Below are 22,459 nucleotides of genomic sequence, written 5' to 3' on the forward strand. Positions count from 1 at the left end.
GGCCGCCGGCCGCCGCCGGCCTCCGGGGAAGCGAGGTCCTCCGCTGTTTTTGCTGCCTGCCGAGCCCAGCCGAGCCCAGCCGAACGTAGCCGAGCGCAGCCGAGCGCAGCCGAGCCTAGCCGAACACCGCGCCCCGGCCGCAGCCGCCGCCCGAACGCCGCCGAACGAGCTAGCGAGCAGCCGCGGCCGCGGAGGAGGCACCGCCCCAGGGGGAGGAGGTGCCGGCTCGCCGCAGACCGCCCGCGGCAGAGGCCGCCCCGGTCGCGCGGCGGCGGGAGCGGCCGGCGGAGGCTGCGCGGCCGAGGGGGAGGGCCGGGGGAGGGGACATCGCCCCTGCCCGCCTCCTCCCGCCCCCCCCTCCCCCGCCCCGCGCCCGGAGGCTCCCGAGTCTCAGTCGGCGCCCAGCATCCCGCTGCCCCGGACCCTCCCTGCGGGCGCGCACCGGGCTCAACTCAGGTAAGGGGGCCCTCCCCCCATGGGCACGGGGGCCGAGAACCAGAGACAGAGGTAAAGAGACCCAGACCCACCTGGGGACATAGAGGCATAGCCGGGGAGAAAGAGACACAAAGAGACACACGAGACTCCCAGAACTAGAGACAGACCCCACGGAGAAGAGGAGAGACACACGTCCACGGGGACAGAGTGACATACAGCAGGGAAGAAAAGAGAGACCGAGAGACACAAGAGACCCATACACACAGAGACCGATACAGAGATACACAGAGATAGACGGGGAGAGAAGAGACACTCAGACACTCAGAGATGGGGACGCGTAGAGACAGACAGAAAGAGAGGCACTTAGAAGCCAGCTGCCCAAACATAGAGGTGGATATGCCAGGCAGAGGCACACATCTAGGCAAGGGAACCGAAAGGTGAAGAGCCAAACACACAGACACACACAACTGACCTGGAGAGACAGTCTCACAGAGAGGCACACCTAGGTACACAGCCTTGGATACAGAGACCCACACATGCGTGCCAGGGCCTCCACAAAGTTCCCTCTGTCTGAGCTGGCACCTCTGGAGGTCTCCTGGGCTGGCTGGCTGGAGTGCTGAGAAGGGGGAGGTGCCCAGGCCACACCAGCGCTGGTCACAGTCCCCATCCTCTAAGGCCTCGGGCTTCCTGGGTCTCATCCACTCATCCAGTGCTTTTGAGAGCTGGAAGCTTGGTGGGCAGGGCCAGGCCATGCCCACCGGTTCTCAGGAGAATGAGATACAGGATGTCCACTCCAGCTTCCCCACTGTGGCTGCACCCCTGTCAAGGTGTCCAGAACCAGGCCTGAGGATGGGGGTGTTGGCTCTGTGGAGTACTTAGACCTGTTGGGACCCAGATTCCTCTGCTGGGCAAGCCAGAGATGTGGGAAAGGACTCTCTTCTAGACCCCTCTCTTCCTAGGCCTCACCCTACCCCTTCCTCCTCACCACCCTTTCCTCTGCTCTCTACCTGCCACAGGCTCAGGACTGCAGGTGGATACCCACTGCCCAGGATTCACTGAGTGTGGACAGGACAGCCTCTTTGGAAGGCCAGCTGTACTGGAGTTCTGCCTCGGCATGGGCCTTGCCATCAAGCCAACCCCGTGGTCTGTGCTGGTCTGAGGGTGCTGCCTGTCATGGGGGCAGCCATCTCCCAGGGGGCCCTCATTGCCATCGTCTGCAACGGCCTCGTAGGCTTCTTGCTGCTGCTGCTCTGGGTCATTCTCTGCTGGGCCTGCCATTCCCGCTCTGCGGACATCGACTCTCTCTCCGAATCCAGTCCCAACTCCAGCCCTGGCCCCTGTCCTGAGAAGGCACCCCCGCCCCAGAAGCCCAGCCATGAAGGCAGCTACCTGCTGCAGCCCTGAAGGCCCCTCACCTCACCTGGAGTCTGGGGCCTAAGTCTGCCCCACCCAGAGCCTGGAATCGGAATCCCAGGGTCTAGCCAGCCTGGGGTCCAGAGCCCAGAGTCCAGCCTGTCTGGAGCTGGACCTAGCAGCCCAGAGTCGAGCCGGTCTGGCTCCACGAGGAGCTCTGGTGGCCCTTGGTAGACAGGCCTGGGGTGGGGATTCCTGAGTTGGTGCTAGGGCCAGGGCCATCTCGACTGTGCTCCATTCTGAGGGCCAGGGACTGGGACCACCTCTCCCTAGGCCAATTGCCTCCAGGCCCTTGAGGTTGGGGAAGCAAACTGGAATCCATGGCAATAACGGGAGGGTGTCCAGGCTGGGCCCCTCCTCAGGTCCTCCCACTGTTTGCTGGATAATAAATGGAACTATGGCTCTACCCTGAGATTTCCTCCTCTTCCTGAGGGCCCTGCGGTAGCAACATTAAAGGTGTAGGGTGAGCTTCCAGACACAGGTTTATTTGTGCAAAGTGGGACAGGATAATGGTTGAGGGCCAAGTCCTGGGGTGAGGTGCTGGGATCAGGGCCAATGTAGAGTGCTGATGGTAGATGCTGGGACCTGGTTAGGGGTGGGGTCACATACCGAGTACTAAGGCTGGGCTTGGGTGCAGGGTCAGGGGTTACAAGTAACAGGTTCAGAAAAATGGGACAGGGACTGAGGCCAGGCCCTCAGGTCTTGGTTTTCACTTCCCTCACCAGGTTCAGCAGTTTATCCAATTTTGTGATCTCCACAGCTGGACCCTTCTGTACCTCCTGTCCCTTCTTTTCCTGTGGAGGGTGGAAGTACATGGTGGGTGGGAGGAATGGTGAGGGATAGGCCACCTTTCTCTGGGTCCCAGCTCTGCCTCCTCTGCCCAGCCTGCCCCAGTTTTATACCGCCCCTCTCTTGGCCAGTTAGATTCTGGATCCCTGCCTCTCCCAACTGAGGTTAGGAGACCTGGGCCCAGCTGGGGCCTCTGAGAAGCATCCAGTCTAGCTCTGAATCTCAGATCAACAGTCTTGATGCTGGGAAGAGTGGCAGAAGGTGTCTACCCACTAACCTCAGAGGAAGTAGCCTTTCAGGCTAGGAGAGCTGTAGCTCTGGGGAGAGGTAAGACCTTTTGAGGTTGGGACCACCCGTCCCACAGGAGGGGTCCTGGCTGAGTCCTAACAAGGAGCTAAGAGGTATGTGTTTGCAGAGGGAGACAGGTGTGGACCAAGCCACAGGTACCCTCACCTTGTACCAAAACTTTAAGGTCAGTTGGGAGTGGGTGACATTTGGGGCCAGGCCTGCTGTTTCAGACATACCCAGGGTGGAGGAGGGTGTCAAGAGACCCAGGAGGGCAGATGAAATATCCCATGTGTTTCCAGTTGTCTCAAGCTAGGACTGTCCCTCAAAAGAGAAGATCCTAAATTTATGAGCCCTCATCCCAGCCTACAGGGCACTCTAATGCCCTGAGAAAAAGAGTACTGGGACACGGGGTATGTGTCATTCACAGGTCCCGAGAGCTCCACGGCAGACCAGCACCAGTCCCATTCTGCCTTCTGTCCAGGCAGCGGGGTATGGGCTAGGCTGCGGCAGCTACCATTTCCTGTCTTCCCTCTGCTCCAGATCCGCCCCCTCTCCCGCCCTCTCAGCCACCTGTGCCCACTGCTCACTGGCACCTGCTCCAGCCTTGCCTGCTGAGGGCCCAGCCTGGGTCTGGCCTGGGCTGTGAGGAGAGGAGAGTGCATGGCCAGCAGGCCCCTTCCTGGCCCCATCCCACTGCTGACACCATGCAGAGCTCAGATTTCCTCCTGGTGTTACCACTGCACCTGCTCCAAAATCTGTCTCCCTCTCCCCTCGTGGCCCAGTGCCTTTGCCACTACCCAAATCACCTCTATACTCTCTAGGCAGAGGACAAAGATGCCTTTTCCTTTAACTATTCTCCCTTCCAAATCAAGTCACTGTTCTCTTCTTGGCCTCACCCCACCCCCGGGAGTTAGTGGGACCTGGCTTACAGTCCCAGCTTTGTCGTTAACTCCCTCTATGACTTTGGGTAAGGCCCTTGCCTTTGTAGGCTCAGTTTCCCATCTACACTGTAGTGAGGGAAAGATAGTCTTTGACCTTTGACAAGCTGTGCTCTGACACCAATTAGAGGAAGCTTCCTGGGTCAGGAAGTTGGGTCTCTGTGACTAGACCCTCCTGGAAAGGGCAGGGGAGATGGCAGCCCAAAGAGGAGGGGTAGTAGGGATGCCTGAGGACTTCCTTTGGCACAAATCACTTGGCTACGGATAAGATCAGATGACAATTGCCTGGAAACCTCCAATCCACCGAAGCACTGGCCCCCAACTGTTGCCCACTCAGGTCCTCTGCTCCCCAGGTACCCATAGCCTTAGGTCTTCAGAGATAGAGGTCCCCGATACACAGAGCCCAGCTCTCTTAGCTATGGCTGACCTTTTCTCTGAGAGGAGTTGGCACTGTGGGACATCCTTGCCTCCCTGCGGCAGAGTGGGCAGGGCAGGCCCCACCCAGATCTGCCACACTCCAGGTGTGATGGGTGTACCCTTGCCCCTCCCACTGGGCTGTCGGACTCTGCCAGCTCAAACTTGGGTCTCTCTCCTCACTAAATTAAGAGCAGATTTTATCTGTTCCACAAATTGTGCTGTCTCCTTCCCCCTCCTTGAAACCAACTAGCTGGGCTCAGCAAAGAGCTTCAGACCATGCCCGACTCCCCCCATTTCTCCCCCCCCCCCCCACCCCCACCCCAGCCCACCACAGCCTCTAGGCCACAGCTGCAGGCGCTTAGCAGCCTTCCAACTATTTATAGCCAAGTCCACCCCCTCCCCCAGCTGGCTACAATTACAGGCCCAGCCAAACTCCCAGACCTCCTCTCCTGGTCACTGTATGGAAGAGACCAGGCAGGTACCAGAGGGCTGCAGCAGTGACCCCTGCTTTGGTAAGGATTCAGGGGAACAGGTAGCAGTGGTTGAAAGAGACAGGGCCCTGCCCTTCCCTCAAACGGCAAATAAGTGCCTCATACTGCAACCAAGATGTATAGTCATCAGGGCAGCTTGGCCCAGCCCTGGTCCCGGCTCTGATCCTGGCCCAGAACGTGGCAGAAAGCAAATTCCATATTTTCTCTTAGCACTCAAATGGGTAAGACTGGGCTCTGGATTTGAAGGCTTGGATGCTTAGGTCTGAATCCAGACTCTGAGATCTAGACTTTGAGGCGCTGGCTCTGGGCTCCATAGCCTGTTTTCAGGGCCTTGGGCTCTGGGCAGGGTCTCCAGATCAGTACAAATCCCAGAAAGGAACCAGAGCTGACAAGGCTGTCTAGATGCTGACCTAGTTACCCCTTTTCCTTTTCACATTCTTCCCTGTGTGAACCCACAGCTCCCAGCTCAGGGGCCACTGGAGCTGAGGCCCTGTGTAAGCCCAGCCAATGGAGCAGTGACTAAGCCCCCAGTCCCCTTCTTGGCTAACCTGGTCTACACCAAATAAGCCAGTGATGTCTATGTGCTTCTCTAGGCTTTGGACCCATGTAGACGCCTCCTTACCAGGATGCCTCCACCCGGAAGCTCCACAGGTAACTGATCCTTTTGTCTCTCTACAAACCTGCATCTTCCGTGCTCCATATTTGAGCAATGACACCACCCTGACCCTCGGTTTTCCAAGGCAGAAAGCTGGGGGCCACCCCCTGGCTCCTCCCCTTTCTCTCAACCCCCACCATCTTGGAGACTTGACTTCTCACAGCAGCCCAAACTACCCCAGCCTGTACCTTCGGCATCTTGCGCAAGTTGGGTGAGAGCTTGAGGCAAATGACATGCCCACGGTCATCACCCACAATGATGATGGGATGGATAGGATTGAACTGCACATGGGTGATCTTGTTCTTCTTTTTGGCCACCACGGGCTGGCTGCAGATGGCCTCATACTTGTTGATAGACAAGTCAAACACATGGGTCTGTGGAGAGATTGGTGTCAGCACACTCAAGGATAACAGGGCCCCTGTCCTACACTTCAGAAGAACCAGCACTTGGGCTTTCTGGGGAAACACAACAGAAGCATAGCATGCTGGAGCTGGAGGCAGTGGGAGAGGGGATTTGTGTCTCTGATCATGTCTTTCCTGTGGTTGAGGGAATGAGTGAAGAATGAGAGAACATTTAAGTCTATGCAGAATTAACAATAATAGCAGCTGCCATTTACTCAATACTTACTATGTACTAGACTCTGGGCAAGCATGTTATGCAGTTGTACCACCCAGTAATCATCACAGACATTCTGTAAGGAAGGTTCTATTACCATCCCTAGTTATAAATGAGGAGATAGAGGCTCTTAAAGGTAACTTGCCGGTGAGTGGTAGAGCCAGGCTTTATACCAGTTAATAATATATGCAAGGCCCTCCAACAAATGTTTCATCTTATTTTTACCATTTCCTGAGTCCAAACCATTAGTAACTCTTGCCTGGACAACTGTGGCAGCGTCCTGACGGGTTTCTCTGCTTTCACTCTTGCCCCTTTACCATCCAGCCTCCATGCAGCCTCAAGAACTTAACTTTAAATAATCTAAAATGCTCCAATAGTTTCCCTTGGCAGTATATATAAAATCCAGATTCCTTACTCCAGATTTCTCCACTCTCTACTCTTACTTGCATTCTCCCCTTTGCTTCCTAGACCCAGCCACACTTGCCTGTGGGTCCCTGAAACCCCTTCAAGTTCATTCTCACCTCAGGGCATTTGCACTAGCTCTTCCCCCTGTCCAGAATGCCCCTCCCCATCTTCACCTGGCTAGCTCTTGTCATTTGAAGCTCTCAGCTTGAATGTCACCTCTTGAAGAAGCTCTCCTTGAACACTCTAAGAAGCTGCCCTGTCCTTTCTTTTTACATCACTCCTTTTCTCTCTTAAAAAATATAATAGCTTTATTGAGATATAATTCACATACAAACACATTTACCCACTTATAGTATACAATTCTCAGTTTTGGTATACTCACAGTTATGCAGCCATCACCACAGTCAGTTTTAGAGCATTTTCATCACCCCAAAAGAACCCTCATACAATTAACAGTCACTTCCTGGGTTCTCCCACACCCCCAGCTCTAAGCGACCACAAATCTACTCTGTGTCTCTGTAGTTTTGCTGATTCTAGACTGATATAAATGGAATCACACAGTGTGTGGTCTTCTGTGACCGACTTCTTATGCTAGCATCTTTTCAAGTTCAGCAATGTTGTAGCATGTACCTGATACTTCATTCCCTGTTATTCTTGATAGTGATCGTTTTAGCTATACCATATTTTGTTTATCCGTTCATCAGTTGATGGACATTTGGGTCGTTCAGCTTCTTGGCTATTATGAATAATGCTGCTATGAACACTGTGTCCACACATATTCCTCTGTTGGTCTCTGCCTAGCACTTAATGCTAATTTTGTGGTTGCTTTGTGTCCCTTTCCCTTCACAAGAATGTGAGCTCTAGAACTGCAGGCACTGGAAGCACAGGCCCTGCCCTGGCGCTGGGCACCATAGTCGGTCCTTAGTAAACATCTGGTTGTAAATAGGTGACTGATGGGCTTCCTCTTCGGTTATATCAAAGGCCATAAGGAAAAATGGATTTGCATCCAAGAATTTCATTAAAAAACATTTGTTTCTGAGTTTTTACCAATTCTCCGTGTTGCACAGACCCCTCCCATCTTCCTTCCTCAGACCCTCCTTTCATAGTCCCTGGGATGGGGAACTTGCTACCTTTTAGACATTATTTCAATCCCGGATAAACTCAGGTTCAGAATTTTTTCCTTACATCAGGCTTGCCCCTGCCATCCTGTAGCTCCCTCCCCAGGGCTGTCGGAGAAGATAACTGCTCCTCACGGCATCTTCTCCCCCAGAGGGTTCTGTCCTTCAGGATGAACAGCCCCATTCTCTGTGCAAGGCCTCATGGGATGAATGATTCCTCTTTTGACCGGGCCCTAGCTGGGCTACTCCCTGAGAATACAGAGTCCTTATGTCTCACCTTCCCCTACCTGATCAGGGCACTGCATGGGCTCTCCAGGAGGGAGACTCTGAGATAGTCATCTTTTCTCTAGTAGAGGCTCAGAAGGGGACACTCACCTTCCCATCAGTGGTGACTGCCGCAAACACAGTAGAAGAGTACGGCGCCCAGGCCACATCGCCCACAGCTGAATTTAGGTCGTAGATGAACATCGGGGTCCTGCAAGGGTGGAGGGGTGGGCAGTTCATCACGCAGAGGCCTCACAGTGCTAGAGCCCCACAGGCCCCAGTCCATGGTGGGCTGTGAGGAAGGGCATGTCTCTCTCACTTGATGGTGTGGTCCCAGATCTTCACAGTCCAGTCGGAGCTGCAGGACATGAAGACCTTGGCATGGTATGGGTTCCAGGACACAGCGTCCACTGCCATGTTGTGGGCATCATAGGTGTCGAGGAACTTGCTGGAGTAGGACTTAGAGCACTGGGGCAACGGTGAGGGTGGTGGGAGCATCGGGGATCAGGAATGAGAGAGAGGTCAGCAGCTACCACTTCCCTGGGGGTACTGAGAGTCAGAATCTAAGACTCCTGTCCCCACATCACTGTCACTGCTGAGCTGGGCCCAAGCTGCTGGCTATTCTTCTCTGTGCCCTCAAGATGGCCAGAGAGAAAGGAGGGCCTTACTGGGCTAGGGCGTTTTCCTGGAGGGGGAGAGATAGTGCTGTAGTCTCCCCAGAGGATTCCAGTCCAAGCAGGAGTTCAGGCAGAGCAGGTCCAGGCCAGGGCTGGGGGTCTGCAGGGGGAGGGGAGGTGTGTGGCCTAGCCTGTGTCCAGGCCAAAGCCTAGGGGCTGACAGCCAGAGCCCTGGGGCCACTCACAGCCCACAGATCAAATCCTTGAAGTAGTAATAAACATCTCACCTTGCCCAGGTTAGAGTAGGTACAGAGCCAGGAGCAAGTCCTAATCTCATGATTTCCCACTGGGTTTCTTGCCCGCCCAGCATGCCCCTCCCTCTCCCTCCAAGAGACAGTGTGACTGACTAGTGACATGCCCCTCCTGCCTCTCCCACAGCTGCCATTGGGATGGGTGTAGAGGGGGTTGGGGACCTCTTTTGCATTCAGACCAGCTCCTGCTGGGCCTCAGAGGCTCCTGGGAGGCTGCCTGTAATTAACATTCTGAGTCTTTGAGCACAAGAAAAGCTTGCAGCAAGCTATTTCTGGATGGATGGAGGTTCAGAAGGACGTTCACCTACTAACACTGAGACCTTGCAGAAACTGGCCCTGAAGTTCCTACTGGCTGCAACACATCCAGGATTCAGAGAGAAATTTCTCTGTTACCCGGCCTTCAGAGCTCACTCAAGTTCAGATCTCCTCCAGGAAGTCTTCTCGGAATGTTCCAACTCCCCCCACCCCCAACTCCCCTGTCTTCTTCTTCTACTCCTAGGAAGAGGGGGAAGGCCCAGAGGGGGCTAAAGTCAACCTCTAGATTTTCATTCCCTTTTCTGCAGTCATCCCATCTTCCTGCCACCCGAGCAAATCAAGACTATATTAACTTCTCCCAAGAAGCTTTCTCGAATTGACTAACCCTATCAGAATAGGGTCTGTCGAGAACGATCGAGTCCCATGGTTCTTGGGTCTAAGCAGCCCTGGAAGAAGCTTGCACGGGGTAGAACTGCCTCACCTTGTAGATTTTTCCCTCCTCTGTGCCCACTAGGAACATGTAGTCAATCTCTTTGTGGAAGTCAAAGGCGGTGCCACAGCCTTGGGAGAAGAGGTAGAGTGGCTTTAGCCGGGTTCTGGGAGGGAGGCTCCCAGTGACAGCCTGAGCCCCAGCTCCTGCAGGACTGGGGCCAGGCAGCCAAACAGAAACAGGCCGTCAGGCCTGCTGCCTGTCCCAGGCAGTTGGGACTCTACAAACGGCCAAGGCTTCTGCAGACAGGAATGGGGCCTGGGTAAACAAGGCAGGGATTGATTTAAACAGGGTCAGGGTCAGGGTAAACAGGGATAGGGTCTGCAAACAGGAACATGGTCTGTGCAAACAGGGATATACTCTGCATAAACAGGGTAGGAATTGAGTAAACAGGGACAGGATCTGGGTAAATAGGGGCCTGATCTGCATAAACAGGAATGGATCTGCATCACAGCACCTGATCTGCATAAACAGAAACAAGGGTCTGCAAACAGGGATGGGATCTGCACAAATCTGGAGGGTCTGCAAATGGCCACGCCCTGGGACAGGGAGGACAGGGCCAGGCTCCACTGGGGGAGGGAGTGGTTGCTCTAAGGGGAGAGCCACCATCTCTGACCCTCGTGGGGCCTGAGTGGTCAGGCCTGGATGTGAGTGGGCTGGGGTTCCTACCCACTGTGTGTAGCTGCAACCCGTTGAGGCCATCTGTGGTGTTGCCCTCCGCCTTCAGCTTGATGACATCCATGTGAACCAGCTCGCTCTGCCGTCAAAAGGGATAGGGAAGGGTCCATGGGTGGGGCTGTGGCCAGCAGGCGGAAGGCAACCCATCGTGATCGCCCCCCCACTCCCCTTCTCCACCCTTTCTGGGAAACAGGCACCTTCAAGAGGGTCCAAGACACAATCCTGCCGTCAGATGACACAGAGAAGAAGTTGAGGTTGTTGTCCATGTCATCCTTCTGCCACTTGACCTGAAACGTCCCAATCTGTGAGCTGCGGGACCCTACCAGGACTTTGACCTAGGGCTGGGAGCTGAGCAGGGCTCCCTCGAGAATCCATGGGAGCTTCAGAAGCAGGTTCTGGGAGCCCATGTCCCAGAGTCCCACAGGTGGCCCTCCCTATCTCCTTTCCCCCATCTCTGTCTCTCTCACCCCTCTCTCCCTGACCATCCTGGGGTAACTGTGCCAACTCGGGGCACCACCCTAATCCACGGGTTTGGCAGTGGAGGTGCCAAATTCCTCCCTGGGTTGGGTTCCAGGAGCCAGTTGCAGAGGGAAGGTGGCGTCTCTGGGCTCATCCTCCTCATGGACAGGCCTGGAAAGAACAGGGTCCATCAACCAGTTTCCTCACTTGTAAAACAGGAACTGTAGTAGCACAGGTGTATTGTAAGTGTTAAAGGAGCCACTGAACAGGAGGCCCTGATGTGAGAACACTGCAACTGGTACAGGTTCAGTAAATGTCAGCGAATATCCTCCTTATTCCCCTCACCCCAGGACTTGGGAGGGCGGAGGTTCTGCAGGGGCTTCCCCCTGCTTGCTTCAGGGGAGCCCTCTTCTTCCAGGTTGGCCTTTCTCCTAGGCATTCTCTCTGGCTGCCGCCTTCACTTCACCACCACCTCCTGCTCCCAGAAGCTTGCTCCCAAATCTCAGCTTTGAGCTGCCTTTCTCCATCTGCTGCTTGGGGTTAATAATCGTGCCCCACCCATCTTCTCCCGGCTGGAGGCAAACATATGGGAAAGTGTTTTGGAGACAGAGCTGTTGTCTTCTGAAGATGACACGCTTGAGGCTCAAGTTTCTGTTGCCAGATGTGGAGGCCTGGCCAAGGCCTGTCCCAGAGAGCTGGGGTGGGGCTGGGTGCCCAGAGCTTTCCACTCTTCAGCTCCTTCCCAACCTCCCATGCCGGGACACTGTCCCTTCCCCCTGTCACAAGCAGGGGCCCGGTGAGGGAGGACAGAACCCACTGCCACTGCATGTGACCACAGCTGCCACCATGGCTGTTGAGGGGTGTGGCTTGTCCCCAGCCAACCCCCCCAGCCTGGCTGATCAGAGCTACAGAAGGGCGGGCCCAGTCCGGCCTGGACCTGTCTAGGCAGCTGGCTCTTTTTTTCACTGGGGGGCCCAGAACACCACAGAGCCTCTGAGGTATAAGTCAGAGCCAGCTCTTACACTGGGACCCCTTCTCCTTCTATGTAAAGACAGTCTCTTTAAAGGGGGGAGGGGATGGGGGTGTCAAAGGCCAGGCTGTAAGAGGCTCTAGGGAGCTACAAAGGGAAGTGTTTAATGAGCAGCCGAGGGCAGGCATGGAAATTGTAGTTCACACCCCACTTAGCAGCCTGATGCCCAATGGGGGTTGCTGCGTGTTTTTGCAAGTGAGCGGGTATGTGTGTGTGTGTACAAGTCACACACGAGCTTCAGGGGTGGAGGTGGGAGGGTAGGAATAAAAGGGGGTGGGGAGGTGGTAAGTGGGTTTCAGAGAATGAATGAACGAATGCCCAGGAAGTAGGTGGTAAGGAGCAGATGGAGCCTGCTTGATTGATTCCTTCTCTTCTGCCTTATCTGATTGGGGCAGACCTGCTTGCCCCCAGTCTCTGCTCATCTGTCCTTGCCTGCTCCCTTCCCCAGTATAGCACCGAACATACACACACCCCACAGAGTGTTGCTGGTTGAGGCTTCACGGTGGGGCTTGAAAAGGGCTGGGCTACCCCGATGGGCTCCCTCAGCAGTAGCCTGGGCCATGGGCTAGGAACCTAGTCCCCTTTGATTAGACAGTTCTCTCACTGGCTCCAAAACCTTCCATGGCTCCCTGCTGCCAACAGAACAAAGTCCTTCTGCCTCGGCCTGGCATTTAAGATCCAACATAACCTCTCCGGTCTCCCCCAAGACACAGTCCCTTTAAGAAGGACCTAGACTCTGATGTCTCTGAGTAGGTTTACCAGCCTAAGCTCCAGGCTTACACAGGCCACTGCCTGCAGGACACCTCCTCTGGCTTCTTTTAATTGTAGGTGTTCCTCTGGCTTCTTGTATTAATTTCTGGCCAAACCTGCTGCTCCTTGTCATTCCCACTTCCCTGGGGCCTCTCCTGGGTGGAGTCCCAAGGAACAGCACCAATTCTTCCCCTTTCTCATATCCATCTAGTTTCCTTCTATTGATTTTACTGCCTCAGAGCGCTCACCATACCTTCTTATTTCTATCTCCACTATCCCTGCTGTAACTCAGGCTTCAAAGTTTCTCCTGCTGCCGTGAGAGGACATCGCTTAAGACACACATGTGCCCGTGTTACTTCTCCGCGCCAAACTCTCTGATGGTGTGGCAGCCATTTTCAAACCATGCTGGAGGGAGCTCTTAGGAAGCTTATGAAAGTAACTTTGGAGACAGAGGGAGTGACAACAGGGAACCCTCAAGAAAGCAGGACCCCGATTCACCAGAACAGCCCCATTCCCACCTCTGAGGTATTGGGTTTCTGCACTAGCACTTTACTAGAAACCCCTGACTTACACAGGGCGGGCTTCCTCCTTGCTGGAGAGGCTTGCTCGCGGGGTGCCGCTGCTTCCCTCGGCTCTGCGCCATCCTCCCTGTCTCTCCCGCTGCGCACCAGATGCTGTTCCCCACGGCCACCCCGCCTGACGCCCCTTTGTACCCTTCCTTATCTAACTCATAGTGTCTTTCTTCTTTTCAACTAAAATCTAGACTTCATTTGATTTTCTTGGTTTCCTCCTAATATCCTTTTTTGTTGTGTTTTAGGATCTCATGTTACATTTAGTTGTCATTAACGAGTGCTTTCTCATCCCTTACAATTCAGTTGCTTCCTCTGGGAAGAGCTGGGCCCCCTCCCCTGCTCCCTGCCTTGGACAATCTCCATGTCCCTCCTGTCCCTCGTCAGTACTCACAGGAGCCCTCTTTCGCAGTTAGCATATTGCCCTGTCCTGCTCAGCCGTGGTGGTGCTCATCTCCCCGCTAGGAACCCCAGGGACCAAGCCCTTAAGCACCCTCAGCTCCCCCAGGAGCACACAGAAGAGTCACTGAATGGACAAAAGAATGAGGAAAGGGGGAAGAAACTGGAGGCAAAAAGGGAACAGGAGGGAGCCTGGGTGGCTCAGTGGGTTAGGCCGCTGCCTTCGGCTCAGGTCATGATCTCAGGGTCCTGGGATCGAGTCCCGCATCGGGCTCTCTGCTCAGCGGGGAGCCTGCTTCCTCCTCTCTCTCTGCCTGCCTCTCTGCCTACTTGTGATCTCTGACTGTCAAATAAATAAAAAAAATCTTAAAAAAAAAAAAAAAAAAAAAAAAAAAAAAAAAAAAGGGAACAGGAAGTCGGTGAGTGAGTGAGCGAGCGCCAGGCAGCCCCTCCCATGTCACAAGCCAGAAGCCCCCCAGGAACTCTTGAGTCTTTGCTTTTCCAAAGGTAAAGGCACTAGCCCTGTTTCCTCAAAAGATTGGTGGGACAGCAGAAGGCCATCTCTGCCCAGGTGGGTTCCAGTCTCTCTGGCGCCCACCCAATGAAAGCAATAGCGTGACTTCTGCATGTCCCATTTCTTTCCCAACCTGCTGTTTGATTCCAAGAACACAGAGAGTGGTGGCAGGATGGTTGGCCTTGGCCCCTTGCCCTCTCCTGGGCTTGAGGAGGGTGGTCAGGCCAATCAGAGATGTTCTTTGCATGGCTCTGGGCTATCTGAGCTAGGAGAGCAGGGGTAGGCCTGCTACTGGTTTAGTCTTATCAAAGCACGTCTTTTCTCCTCTCTTGGTCCTTTAAAGTCTCTGCAGACATCCTCCTCAGGTCTTGAGACCTTTGTGTGTCTGGAGGTGATGAATTGGAAGGTGGGGTTTTTCAGGGGAGAGAACACCTGAGACTGTGAGCTTTGGTCCCTGCTTTGGTGGAGAGCAGGGGGGAGATGTCTCATGGGAGGGAGTGCCTTCCTCTCTGTATCCTGGCTCTGGGTAAAGGATAAAGCAGAGAGGGCACCATGTCCTTTGTGCCTGGACAGTCTCCTCTCTGCTCAGGGAGCTGAACTGCCTGAGAGCTGAGAGCCCATGCCTAGGGCAGGTGTTCACATGACAGGGAGCTCAGGGCCAGGAAGGCAGGGGTGCAGAGCCCGCCTGGAGATTCTCAGGGCAGAGGGCCAAGACAGATGGGAAGACAGAGTCCTTGCATTATCTGATGACCCCAGCGACCATGAGAAACTTAAGGCAGAAATTCCTTCTTAGATTTGCCCAGACCTGCCAGTGGGTAAGGGTTTGCAGCCTCAGAAGGAGAGGGGTTTCAAAATATACAGTAAGGAAAGTTCTGCAAGGCCAGAGCTAGGAGACTTTCTGAAGATGAAACATGAAATCCACTCCCAGTGCAATAAGATGGGAGACACAGGGTGAAATCTAGCTCCAGTGTCAGGCTAATGGTCCCATCCTATGTCTGTCTGGAGAAGAAAGATGCTACAGAGAGGCCTCAAGGACAGACCTCACCCACCGGGCCTTATGGCCCTGCCCAGAGGGCAGACAAACTGGCAGCACCAACCTCTGTCTGGGAGTTGCCCCAAATGTAGCCCAGATGGCAGAGGAAAGCCCCAGTGGGGAGTCGAGGAAGCCCACACACAGGAACTGGTACCATTGACAGACTCAGCAGAGGCCTTCTGGGTCAGGCCTTCGAGTTTCCAGCCATGGGCTACGAGTTCCTACCTGCTGCACCTAATAGAGTCTTAGCAGAGAGAGGGGCCCTCCTGATAGCAGGTCCGTAGCGGCAGACCCCTCACCTCCCGACTGCCCCCTCCGCCCCTCTCTGCCCCTTCGTACACCCGGCTCCTTGACTTCTAAGCTGGTACCTGGCATCCCCATGCCCCTGCCTGTGGCCAGTCCACCCCAAAGTCCCTCCTCCAGGGGTTCCCGCCCGGTGTCTCCCACCCTGCTTCAGGGCTGACCTGCCACACAGGGTCCGTGTGCTTGCCAGACTTGGCTGAGCTGCGGAAGGACGGCTGGGACTGGGGCTTCTTGAGGTTGTAAATGGCCACGTTCCCGTCGTAGTGGCCCACCACCACCAGGTAGGGGTGGTCCACATGCATGTCTAAACACATGATGCCACTCTCACTGCTGAAGATGTACTCGGGAAAGCTGGGGTTCTTCAGGCTGTACAGCAGGAGCATGCCCCGGCTCTGCTTCATGAAGTCATCTGTCCCGGGAAGATGGGGAAGATGCGGCTGTGGCTGTGGCTGTGGTGGAAGTATTCCTCAGCCCCCGCCCCTCCCCCACCTACCCAGGGGACCTGCTGCTGGGCTCTCCAGAGAGAGCAGATTCCCCTCTGGCCTTCAGCTTCTCTGTCTCAGAAATAGAAGCAGGAGACTGGGCTGCCTCCTTCTTAGGGTTCCCAAGAGGATAAGGTGACCAGGCTTATCTGAGGGATGGACAATCATTCTCTCCATTGTTCCTGGGTACAGGAAGGAGGGAGGCAGGCTCAAAGTTGTGCTTGGGAAGAAGCGGTGACCTCAGAGAGGGCTCGGAAGCCCCACCCAGGGGCAGATGGCTGTCCTCCGAAGCCTGGATGATGCCCGTATGTTCCCCAGCCCAGCCCAGGACAGGAGCTCGGTTTGGACTTGGTTTGGAATTCCCTATGGGTTGTCAAACTAGCCAGCTATGCGCACCTTCCCACACCCTTCCATGGCCTCATGGTCCCCAGCTCCGCCTGCACGCTAGCCTGAGCCTGCTCCCAGAATTGAGAAGTCCCAGGCAGGCCAGCCAGGCTTCCACAGGCCACTGTATCACCCTTCTGGCCTCAGCTTTTGGTGATCAATAGCGAGGACCACTTAGCAGAGGCCTTGCTCCCTGCCCACCCCGTGTCAGGGGACAGCTTCCCTCTCTCTTGCTCCCGTGCCCCCCCCCCGCCCCCGTCCTGATACTGCAGTCACTGAACAGAAAACTGACCCAGCCCTCAAGTCCAGCCCTCCTGCTGCCTCTAGTCCAGGACCCTTCATGCACTCAGAAGAGGAGGAAGTCTAGAGCAGCTTTCCATCTTGGGGGCCCTCTGCTAAGGGGAAACTTCCACCTGAGAGGATAGCACTCCCCCCCCCCCCCCCCGAGGACCTCTTTTACCCCTGGCTACTGCAGGCCTAGGCCCTCCAGACAAAGTGTCTTGTCCTGAGGTCTTGAGCCCATGAATGGGAAAAACAGGGAGGCCACCCCACCCTGACTCATTTGGCTGAGTCATTCTTTCTGTCTTATTCCTTTTTGTTTTCTTCTCTCCCTCTTACGATTTATTTACTTATTTTGAGACAGACAGCGAGCATAAGTGAGAAGGGCAGGGGGAAAAGGAGAGAGAATCCCAAGCAAACTGTGTGCTCAGCACGGAGCCCAGTGTGGGGCTTGATCTCATGACCCTAAGATCATGACCTGAGTGGAGACCAAGAGCCCCCACATGCAACTGACTGTGCCCCCACCCCCGGTACCCCTCTGTCTTATTTCTAATGCTGCCCCTTACTCGAGGGAGTAAGTACCTGGGCTGTGTTCCCTGGGCTCTGGGGATGTGTTTGGACCCAGTTACCAGATAGTCCTACCTCAGGCACTCTGCAAACGGTGTTTACTGGGAGCCAGGACTAGAGAGTAGGATGCAGCCAGGAGCTAGACTGGCCTTCGGTAGGTCGAGTTGGAAACTGAGATAAGCTGGCATGCCCACCAGAGTAGTTCTCTATGGGAAACCTCACAAAGGAGGTTTCATGTGTCATGAGGGAGTTGCTTTCCCAAGTGGAAGGTGCCAGGATCCAACTGGAGCCCTGGGAAAGGCACACAGTGGTTGAGGAAGGAAAGTGTTTCTGCTCTGGAGAAAGCAAGTCTCTCACAAAGAAGAGGAGCTGGGGGCTTCCAGAGTCTCCAGAGCCAGGTGGGTCACCCTATGTCCGATACCACCTCAAAGCCAGTGTGGGGAACCAAAACCACTTCAGATAGTGTGGGGAGCTGGCCATCACTCACCCTGTAGGGCTCATCCTGGGTGGGCCCCGAGGGCTGAGCCTACAAGGGAGAAATCTGCAGCTGCTGAAGGAAGGTGTCTGTCCCCCCCAGATCACACAGGTTTGGAACTGGGCAGAATGAGAGTCATTTGTAGCTCTTTTTGTTCATCCCACAAATTCCGAACACCTGACTGGGTGTTCACCCAATGGGCTGGGTCCACCCAATGGGCTGGACCCTGGCAGGGACAGAGACACTCCACGGGAGATGTGGGCTGGCCCCCAGCAGCTCCAAGTGCTAGGAGAGAGACAGACCCTCGTGGGGTAGGGAGCGGTAACCACCTGGACACTGGGGATCTACTGACGCCCTTAATGTGCAGTCTGTCCTCGATGCTGGGCAAGTCTGGCAGAGGCTGAGTGGGCAGGGGAGTGGGCGAGCAAACAAGCGAATGGAAGGGTGAGTAGGTGGTGACTGACGCTTGGGCTGGGGACTCAGAGGCTTCCCTTATTTTACCAAGGGGCCAAGGCGGGTATGACCCTCACACTTGGTCCTGCTGTGGCACAGGACCTGGCCCCTCAAGGGATAGCAGTGACCCCCCTCCCCAACCCTGCATACATACAGTCTTTATGACCAGTGAAACTAGAAAAGAGGGGTAAGAAACCCTAGGCCAAATTAATAACTCAGTAGTAAGGACATTTCTGACCTGCTCACAGGACCACTGAGACTGGAGGCTGGGCTTTGGCTCCCGATTTTTATAGATGGGTAAACTGGGACCAGAAGAGAAGAAATCATGTGCCCGGCTCCTTCAGACCCATCACATGGTGTTTGCCTCGTGCAGTATTTCGTTTATAGCTGAAGTTATACCTCACTGATCTGGTCTTTATGTGGAGGTGGAGAAAGGAAGGGGAAAGCAGACCTAACGGGGTGGTGGCGACTGGCAAAGCCAGTCCAGTCTCTCCAGAATCTGGACTAGAGAATGCGTAAGGGACAAGGCAGTCACAAACTATACGGGGAGACTTCTGGTTGAGAGAAGCATGGACTTCAAGAGACAGGGACACAGAGAGCAATCAGTCACACTAAGTCCTTAGGTCCTGCCTGAATTCCCAGGCCACATGCAACCCGACAATGAGCCTCTGCTTCTTAGTCCACTCCTGGTGGCCTCTTTTACTTGCAACCAAACGAGCCCTCCTAACATAAAGATCATGATTCCATTCCATTCCTTTCTTTTCCTTTCCTTTCTCTCTCCTTTCCTCCCTTCCTTCCTCTTCTCCCTTCCTTTCTCTCTTTCTTCCTTCCTTTTTTCCCTCTCCCTTTCTCTCTCTCTCTCTCTTTCAGTAAGCTCTATGCCCAACATGGGGCTTGAACTCACAACCCTGAGATGAGGAGTCTTGTATCGTGTTCCACCAACTGAACCAGTCAGGTGCCCCAAGATCACAGTTTCTAATCATGGCTAGACTATGTGTTTCCTGAATTCCAATTCAAGGTTCTATCTGCCAAACCACGGCAGAAAAACACAGAAAACTCTCATTTAACTGGGGCTTCCTCTCCACTCCACCTTATTCTATGATGTTCTCATCACGGGGCTGACTCCAGTGGCACCCGTGAGACCTACTTCATTCTCTGAGTATACCCAGTGTGACATCACAGCCCAAACCTCCAAGAGTACCAGCATGAGATCATCATCTTGTCTTCCAGAAGTCCTAAAATGACATCACTATTCAAGTCACCGGGGACCCCCCACATGATATCATCACTCAGGTAAACCACAGTCCTAGTCACTGATCTAGTCATCATTGCCCTGCGATCCAACATATCCAGTGTGATATCACCAACAAGGTCACCAGCAGCATAGTACATCATTGCTCAGCTCTCCAGCATTCCCAGTACAATACCACCCACCGGGAGTCCCAACACAACGTTGGCATCAAGGGGTCATCTAGAGGGTTTCAGTTCCCAGTGGAGACTAGAATCCCATCAGGCTCAAGGCTTACACAGCCCGGGGCTTTGAGCCCTGGGGTACTTTGTCCTGAATACCACAAACTCCCTGGTTCCTCAAAGTAGGACTGCAGGGTCCGATGACACAGATGGGAGCCCCAACCCACACTCCATTATATAAAGAGACAGAGACTCTGAAGTCTGGGGCCAGTAAGGAATTCCAGTTTCCTCCAGGCTACAGGATTTCAGTAAGTCAATGTGGCCAGGTTGAAGGAGCAGAGGAACAGAGGAAGAGAAAGAGGAAGGGAAAGAAGGAAAGAGAGAAGAAAAGGAGGAGGGGGAAGAGAAAAAGAGAGAGAGAGAAACCACCTGGTCTGAGATTCTGAGACAGAGGGAGAGTGCTGCATACCTGGCCTTAGCTCCACTTTATGCCCTTGCCCTTCTCCAGGAAGCCTTCCAGATCATTCAACCTCTCCTCGTGTGGGCCCCTCTCTGCTCGTCTCTACTTGTATGTCATTATTACAGGTAGTCATGAGCGGGCCTTTTCCTCAGCCTGCCCCACAGGCTCCACAAGGATGTAGTGAGTATGACTTAGCCCAGCAGGTTTACTCTCTCCATTGGGAGGGTTCCCACTTTCTCCCCCTGCTCTGCTGGATAATCTCTAAAACGTCCCTGACTCTGACCCTCTATGATCCACAAGAATCAGGGAAAGAGAGTCAAACTCTGTATAGAGCCTGATCTGGCAGTTCTCAGAAAGCCATGCTCTCAGGGGTGGAGGGGCTCAATTCCACCCCGACCAAATTCTCCCTCCCTCAGCTCTGCGGTAGCCCCTGGCAGAGTCGTGCCCAATGAGGAGCAAGGATGGATGTCTTCTTGAACTGCAGCCACTGTGGGGGGGTGGCGTTGCTCAGTCCCAGAGCTCTACCCCTGCCCTGAAGTAATGCCTCTAGATCACAGGGGGCTACTCTGGAGAGTTCTGGCTGTCAGGAGAAGGCCAGGCTCTTGCTCAGGATTCAGGGAAGAAAAGGCAGACAAAGGGCATGTTGGGGTACTGGGCGAAAGCCAGGTCAGAGGGAAATAGATGCCAAGCTGCAGAGACAGGCTACCGAGCTAGCCTCAGACAGCAGGCCTCCCCCATCCTACTGTGGCTTTCCAAATGAGGCCAGCCCAGGGCGGACTCCAAGGCAGCGGCCATTTAACGATTCCCTTATTAAGTCATGCAAGGGGCATTTGGAGGGAGCTGCGGTAGGCAGATAACAGCACCTTAGATGTCCATGTCCTAATCCCTCGAACCCATAACTATGTTACTGAGCAGGCAAAAGGGATTTCGCAGCTCTAATTAAGTTAAAGACCTTGAGATTATCTTGCATTATGTGAGTGGACTTAATGTCATCACAGGGGTTCTTATAAGGGAAAGAGAAGGAGGTAGAGAACAGAAGCAGATGTTAGAATAATGCAACTGCTGGCTGGAAGGGGGCCACAAGCCATCGAATGTGGGCAGCTTCTAGAAGCTGGAGAAGGGGGACGCCTGGGTGGCTCAGTTGGTTAAGCAGCTGCCTTCGGCTCACGTCATGATCCCAGCATTCTGGGATCTAGTCCCACATCGGGCTCCTTGCTCAGCGGGGAGCCTGCTTCTCCCTCTGCCTCTGCCTGCCATTCTGTCTGCCTGTGCTCGCACTCTCCCCCCGCCTCTCTCTCTGATAAATAAATAAAATCTTTAAAAAAAAATTCTTAGAAGCTGGAGAAGGTAAGGACATGGATGTTACCCATGAGCCTCCAAAAGGAATGAAGCCATGCTGACAACTGACTTCAGTTCAGCAAAACCCACTTTAGACTTCTGACCCCAGAACTGTGAAATAATAGAGATGGGTGTTGTTTTAAGCCATTATGTTTGTAGGAATTTGTTACAGTAGCAATGAGAAAAATATGTAGTAGGCATTCCGGGAGGTTTGACCCAAGATCTACTTCAAGGAATCAGAGGGAGAAGACCCAGAGATGATAGTTTTTCCTGGGATGGTTTGGAAACCGTGTCTCTAGAAGTCTGGGTCGGGGGATGGGTGCCATGATCCCCAGCTCTTCTAATAACAATAATGAAACCCTCCCTCCACTTCCCACACCCACCCTGCCACCTTGGACTCCAGGAACAGAAATGCCCCATGGATTAGGATTTTCACAGTCTCCAAAGGCAGGGAACTATCCCAGGTGTCACCAGGAAAGGGCATCAGTGCTAAAGGGTTCCAAACCTCCAGCCTGGCCCAGAGGCCGTGGTGCCAGGCTGGGTTCAGCCTCTCAGGCAACTGGGCTTTTCTGAGCACTTTCCTCCGATGAGAAGTCATATTTAAGAAGTGTGGGAAATAAGAGCAAGGCCTTGGAGACAGAATACATCAAGCGGGACATTTAATTTGATTTAGGGAAAATGAGGCAAACATTTGAGAACCTAAATAACTAACCAGTAATTAAACTAACAACGGGAATGCCCTTGCACTACAACCCGGCAAGCACAGTGGCCTTTATGGACTGTATTTACAAAGAGACCTGACAACATAATTAGTCCTGTAAATTTTACACAGCCTGCAGCTGAGGAGTGATGGATTTTGCGTGTGGAGGATGAACAGGGAGAAATGAGGTGGATGAATTTCCATTTTCAGTAAATGAAATTAACACTGCTTAATTAGTGAAGCTGACAAATAAATGATCAGGAAAGATTTAAATCCCTACGAGTGTGTCTCTGGCCGCGGCAAGCTCAGACACAGACCAGGATGTGGTGGGACAGAGGGGGAAAGGGTTCCGCGTGGGGACTCAGGGCCTGACTTTGGCTCCTCTTGAGGGCTGCCCCCAGAGGGAGGCCAGGCTGAGGGGCAGCTGACTCCTCTTTCTTTCTTAATCGTGGCCCACTGGGCGGCTTCCCCCTCATCTCCGTGTGAGCCGGTCAGGACCACACAGGGGGGCCCAGGATCTCTTCCACTATCCCCGCCCAACAGACCCTGAGGAGTTCCCATTTCCCTGCTATCAAGCGGTTGATGGGCTGGAAAGGACCCCTTCAGTGCCGCAGGCCCACATAATTGCATCCCTGCTTTGCTCCATGGGCTGCCCCTTCCTAGACTTCTTTCCCT

The 22,459-nt window shown here is 54.1% G+C and overlaps 2 protein-coding genes across 2 annotated transcripts in view; one reads left to right on the forward strand and one right to left on the reverse strand.

Annotated features, from left to right (window-relative positions):
* Positions 1 to 241: 241 nt before the first annotated feature.
* ENHO (energy homeostasis associated) lies at positions 242 to 2,254 on the forward strand. The gene is made up of 2 exons (XM_059411460.1): positions 242 to 456; positions 1,452 to 2,254. The coding sequence occupies exon 2, from the start codon at positions 1,609 to 1,611 to the stop codon at positions 1,837 to 1,839; it is 231 nt and encodes a 76-aa protein (XP_059267443.1). The 5' UTR covers positions 242 to 456; positions 1,452 to 1,608; the 3' UTR covers positions 1,840 to 2,254.
* A 19-nt stretch (positions 2,255 to 2,273) lies between these two features.
* The window catches only part of DNAI1 (dynein axonemal intermediate chain 1), a 58,651-nt gene continuing 38,465 nt past the window's right edge, over positions 2,274 to 22,459 (reverse strand). Inside the window, exons 13-20 of the mRNA XM_059411461.1 lie at positions 15,398 to 15,645; positions 10,377 to 10,466; positions 10,171 to 10,258; positions 9,493 to 9,572; positions 8,148 to 8,296; positions 7,940 to 8,039; positions 5,615 to 5,800; positions 2,274 to 2,642 (exon numbers count right to left, since the gene is read on the reverse strand). Coding sequence (XP_059267444.1) covers positions 2,544 to 2,642; positions 5,615 to 5,800; positions 7,940 to 8,039; positions 8,148 to 8,296; positions 9,493 to 9,572; positions 10,171 to 10,258; positions 10,377 to 10,466; positions 15,398 to 15,645 — 1,040 coding nt within the window. The 3' untranslated portion in view covers positions 2,274 to 2,543. The remainder of the gene's footprint in view (positions 2,643 to 5,614; positions 5,801 to 7,939; positions 8,040 to 8,147; positions 8,297 to 9,492; positions 9,573 to 10,170; positions 10,259 to 10,376; positions 10,467 to 15,397; positions 15,646 to 22,459) is intronic.

Source organism: Mustela nigripes, chromosome 9 (genome assembly GCF_022355385.1).
Source record: "Mustela nigripes isolate SB6536 chromosome 9, MUSNIG.SB6536, whole genome shotgun sequence".
NCBI classification, from domain to species: domain Eukaryota; kingdom Metazoa; phylum Chordata; class Mammalia; order Carnivora; family Mustelidae; genus Mustela; species Mustela nigripes.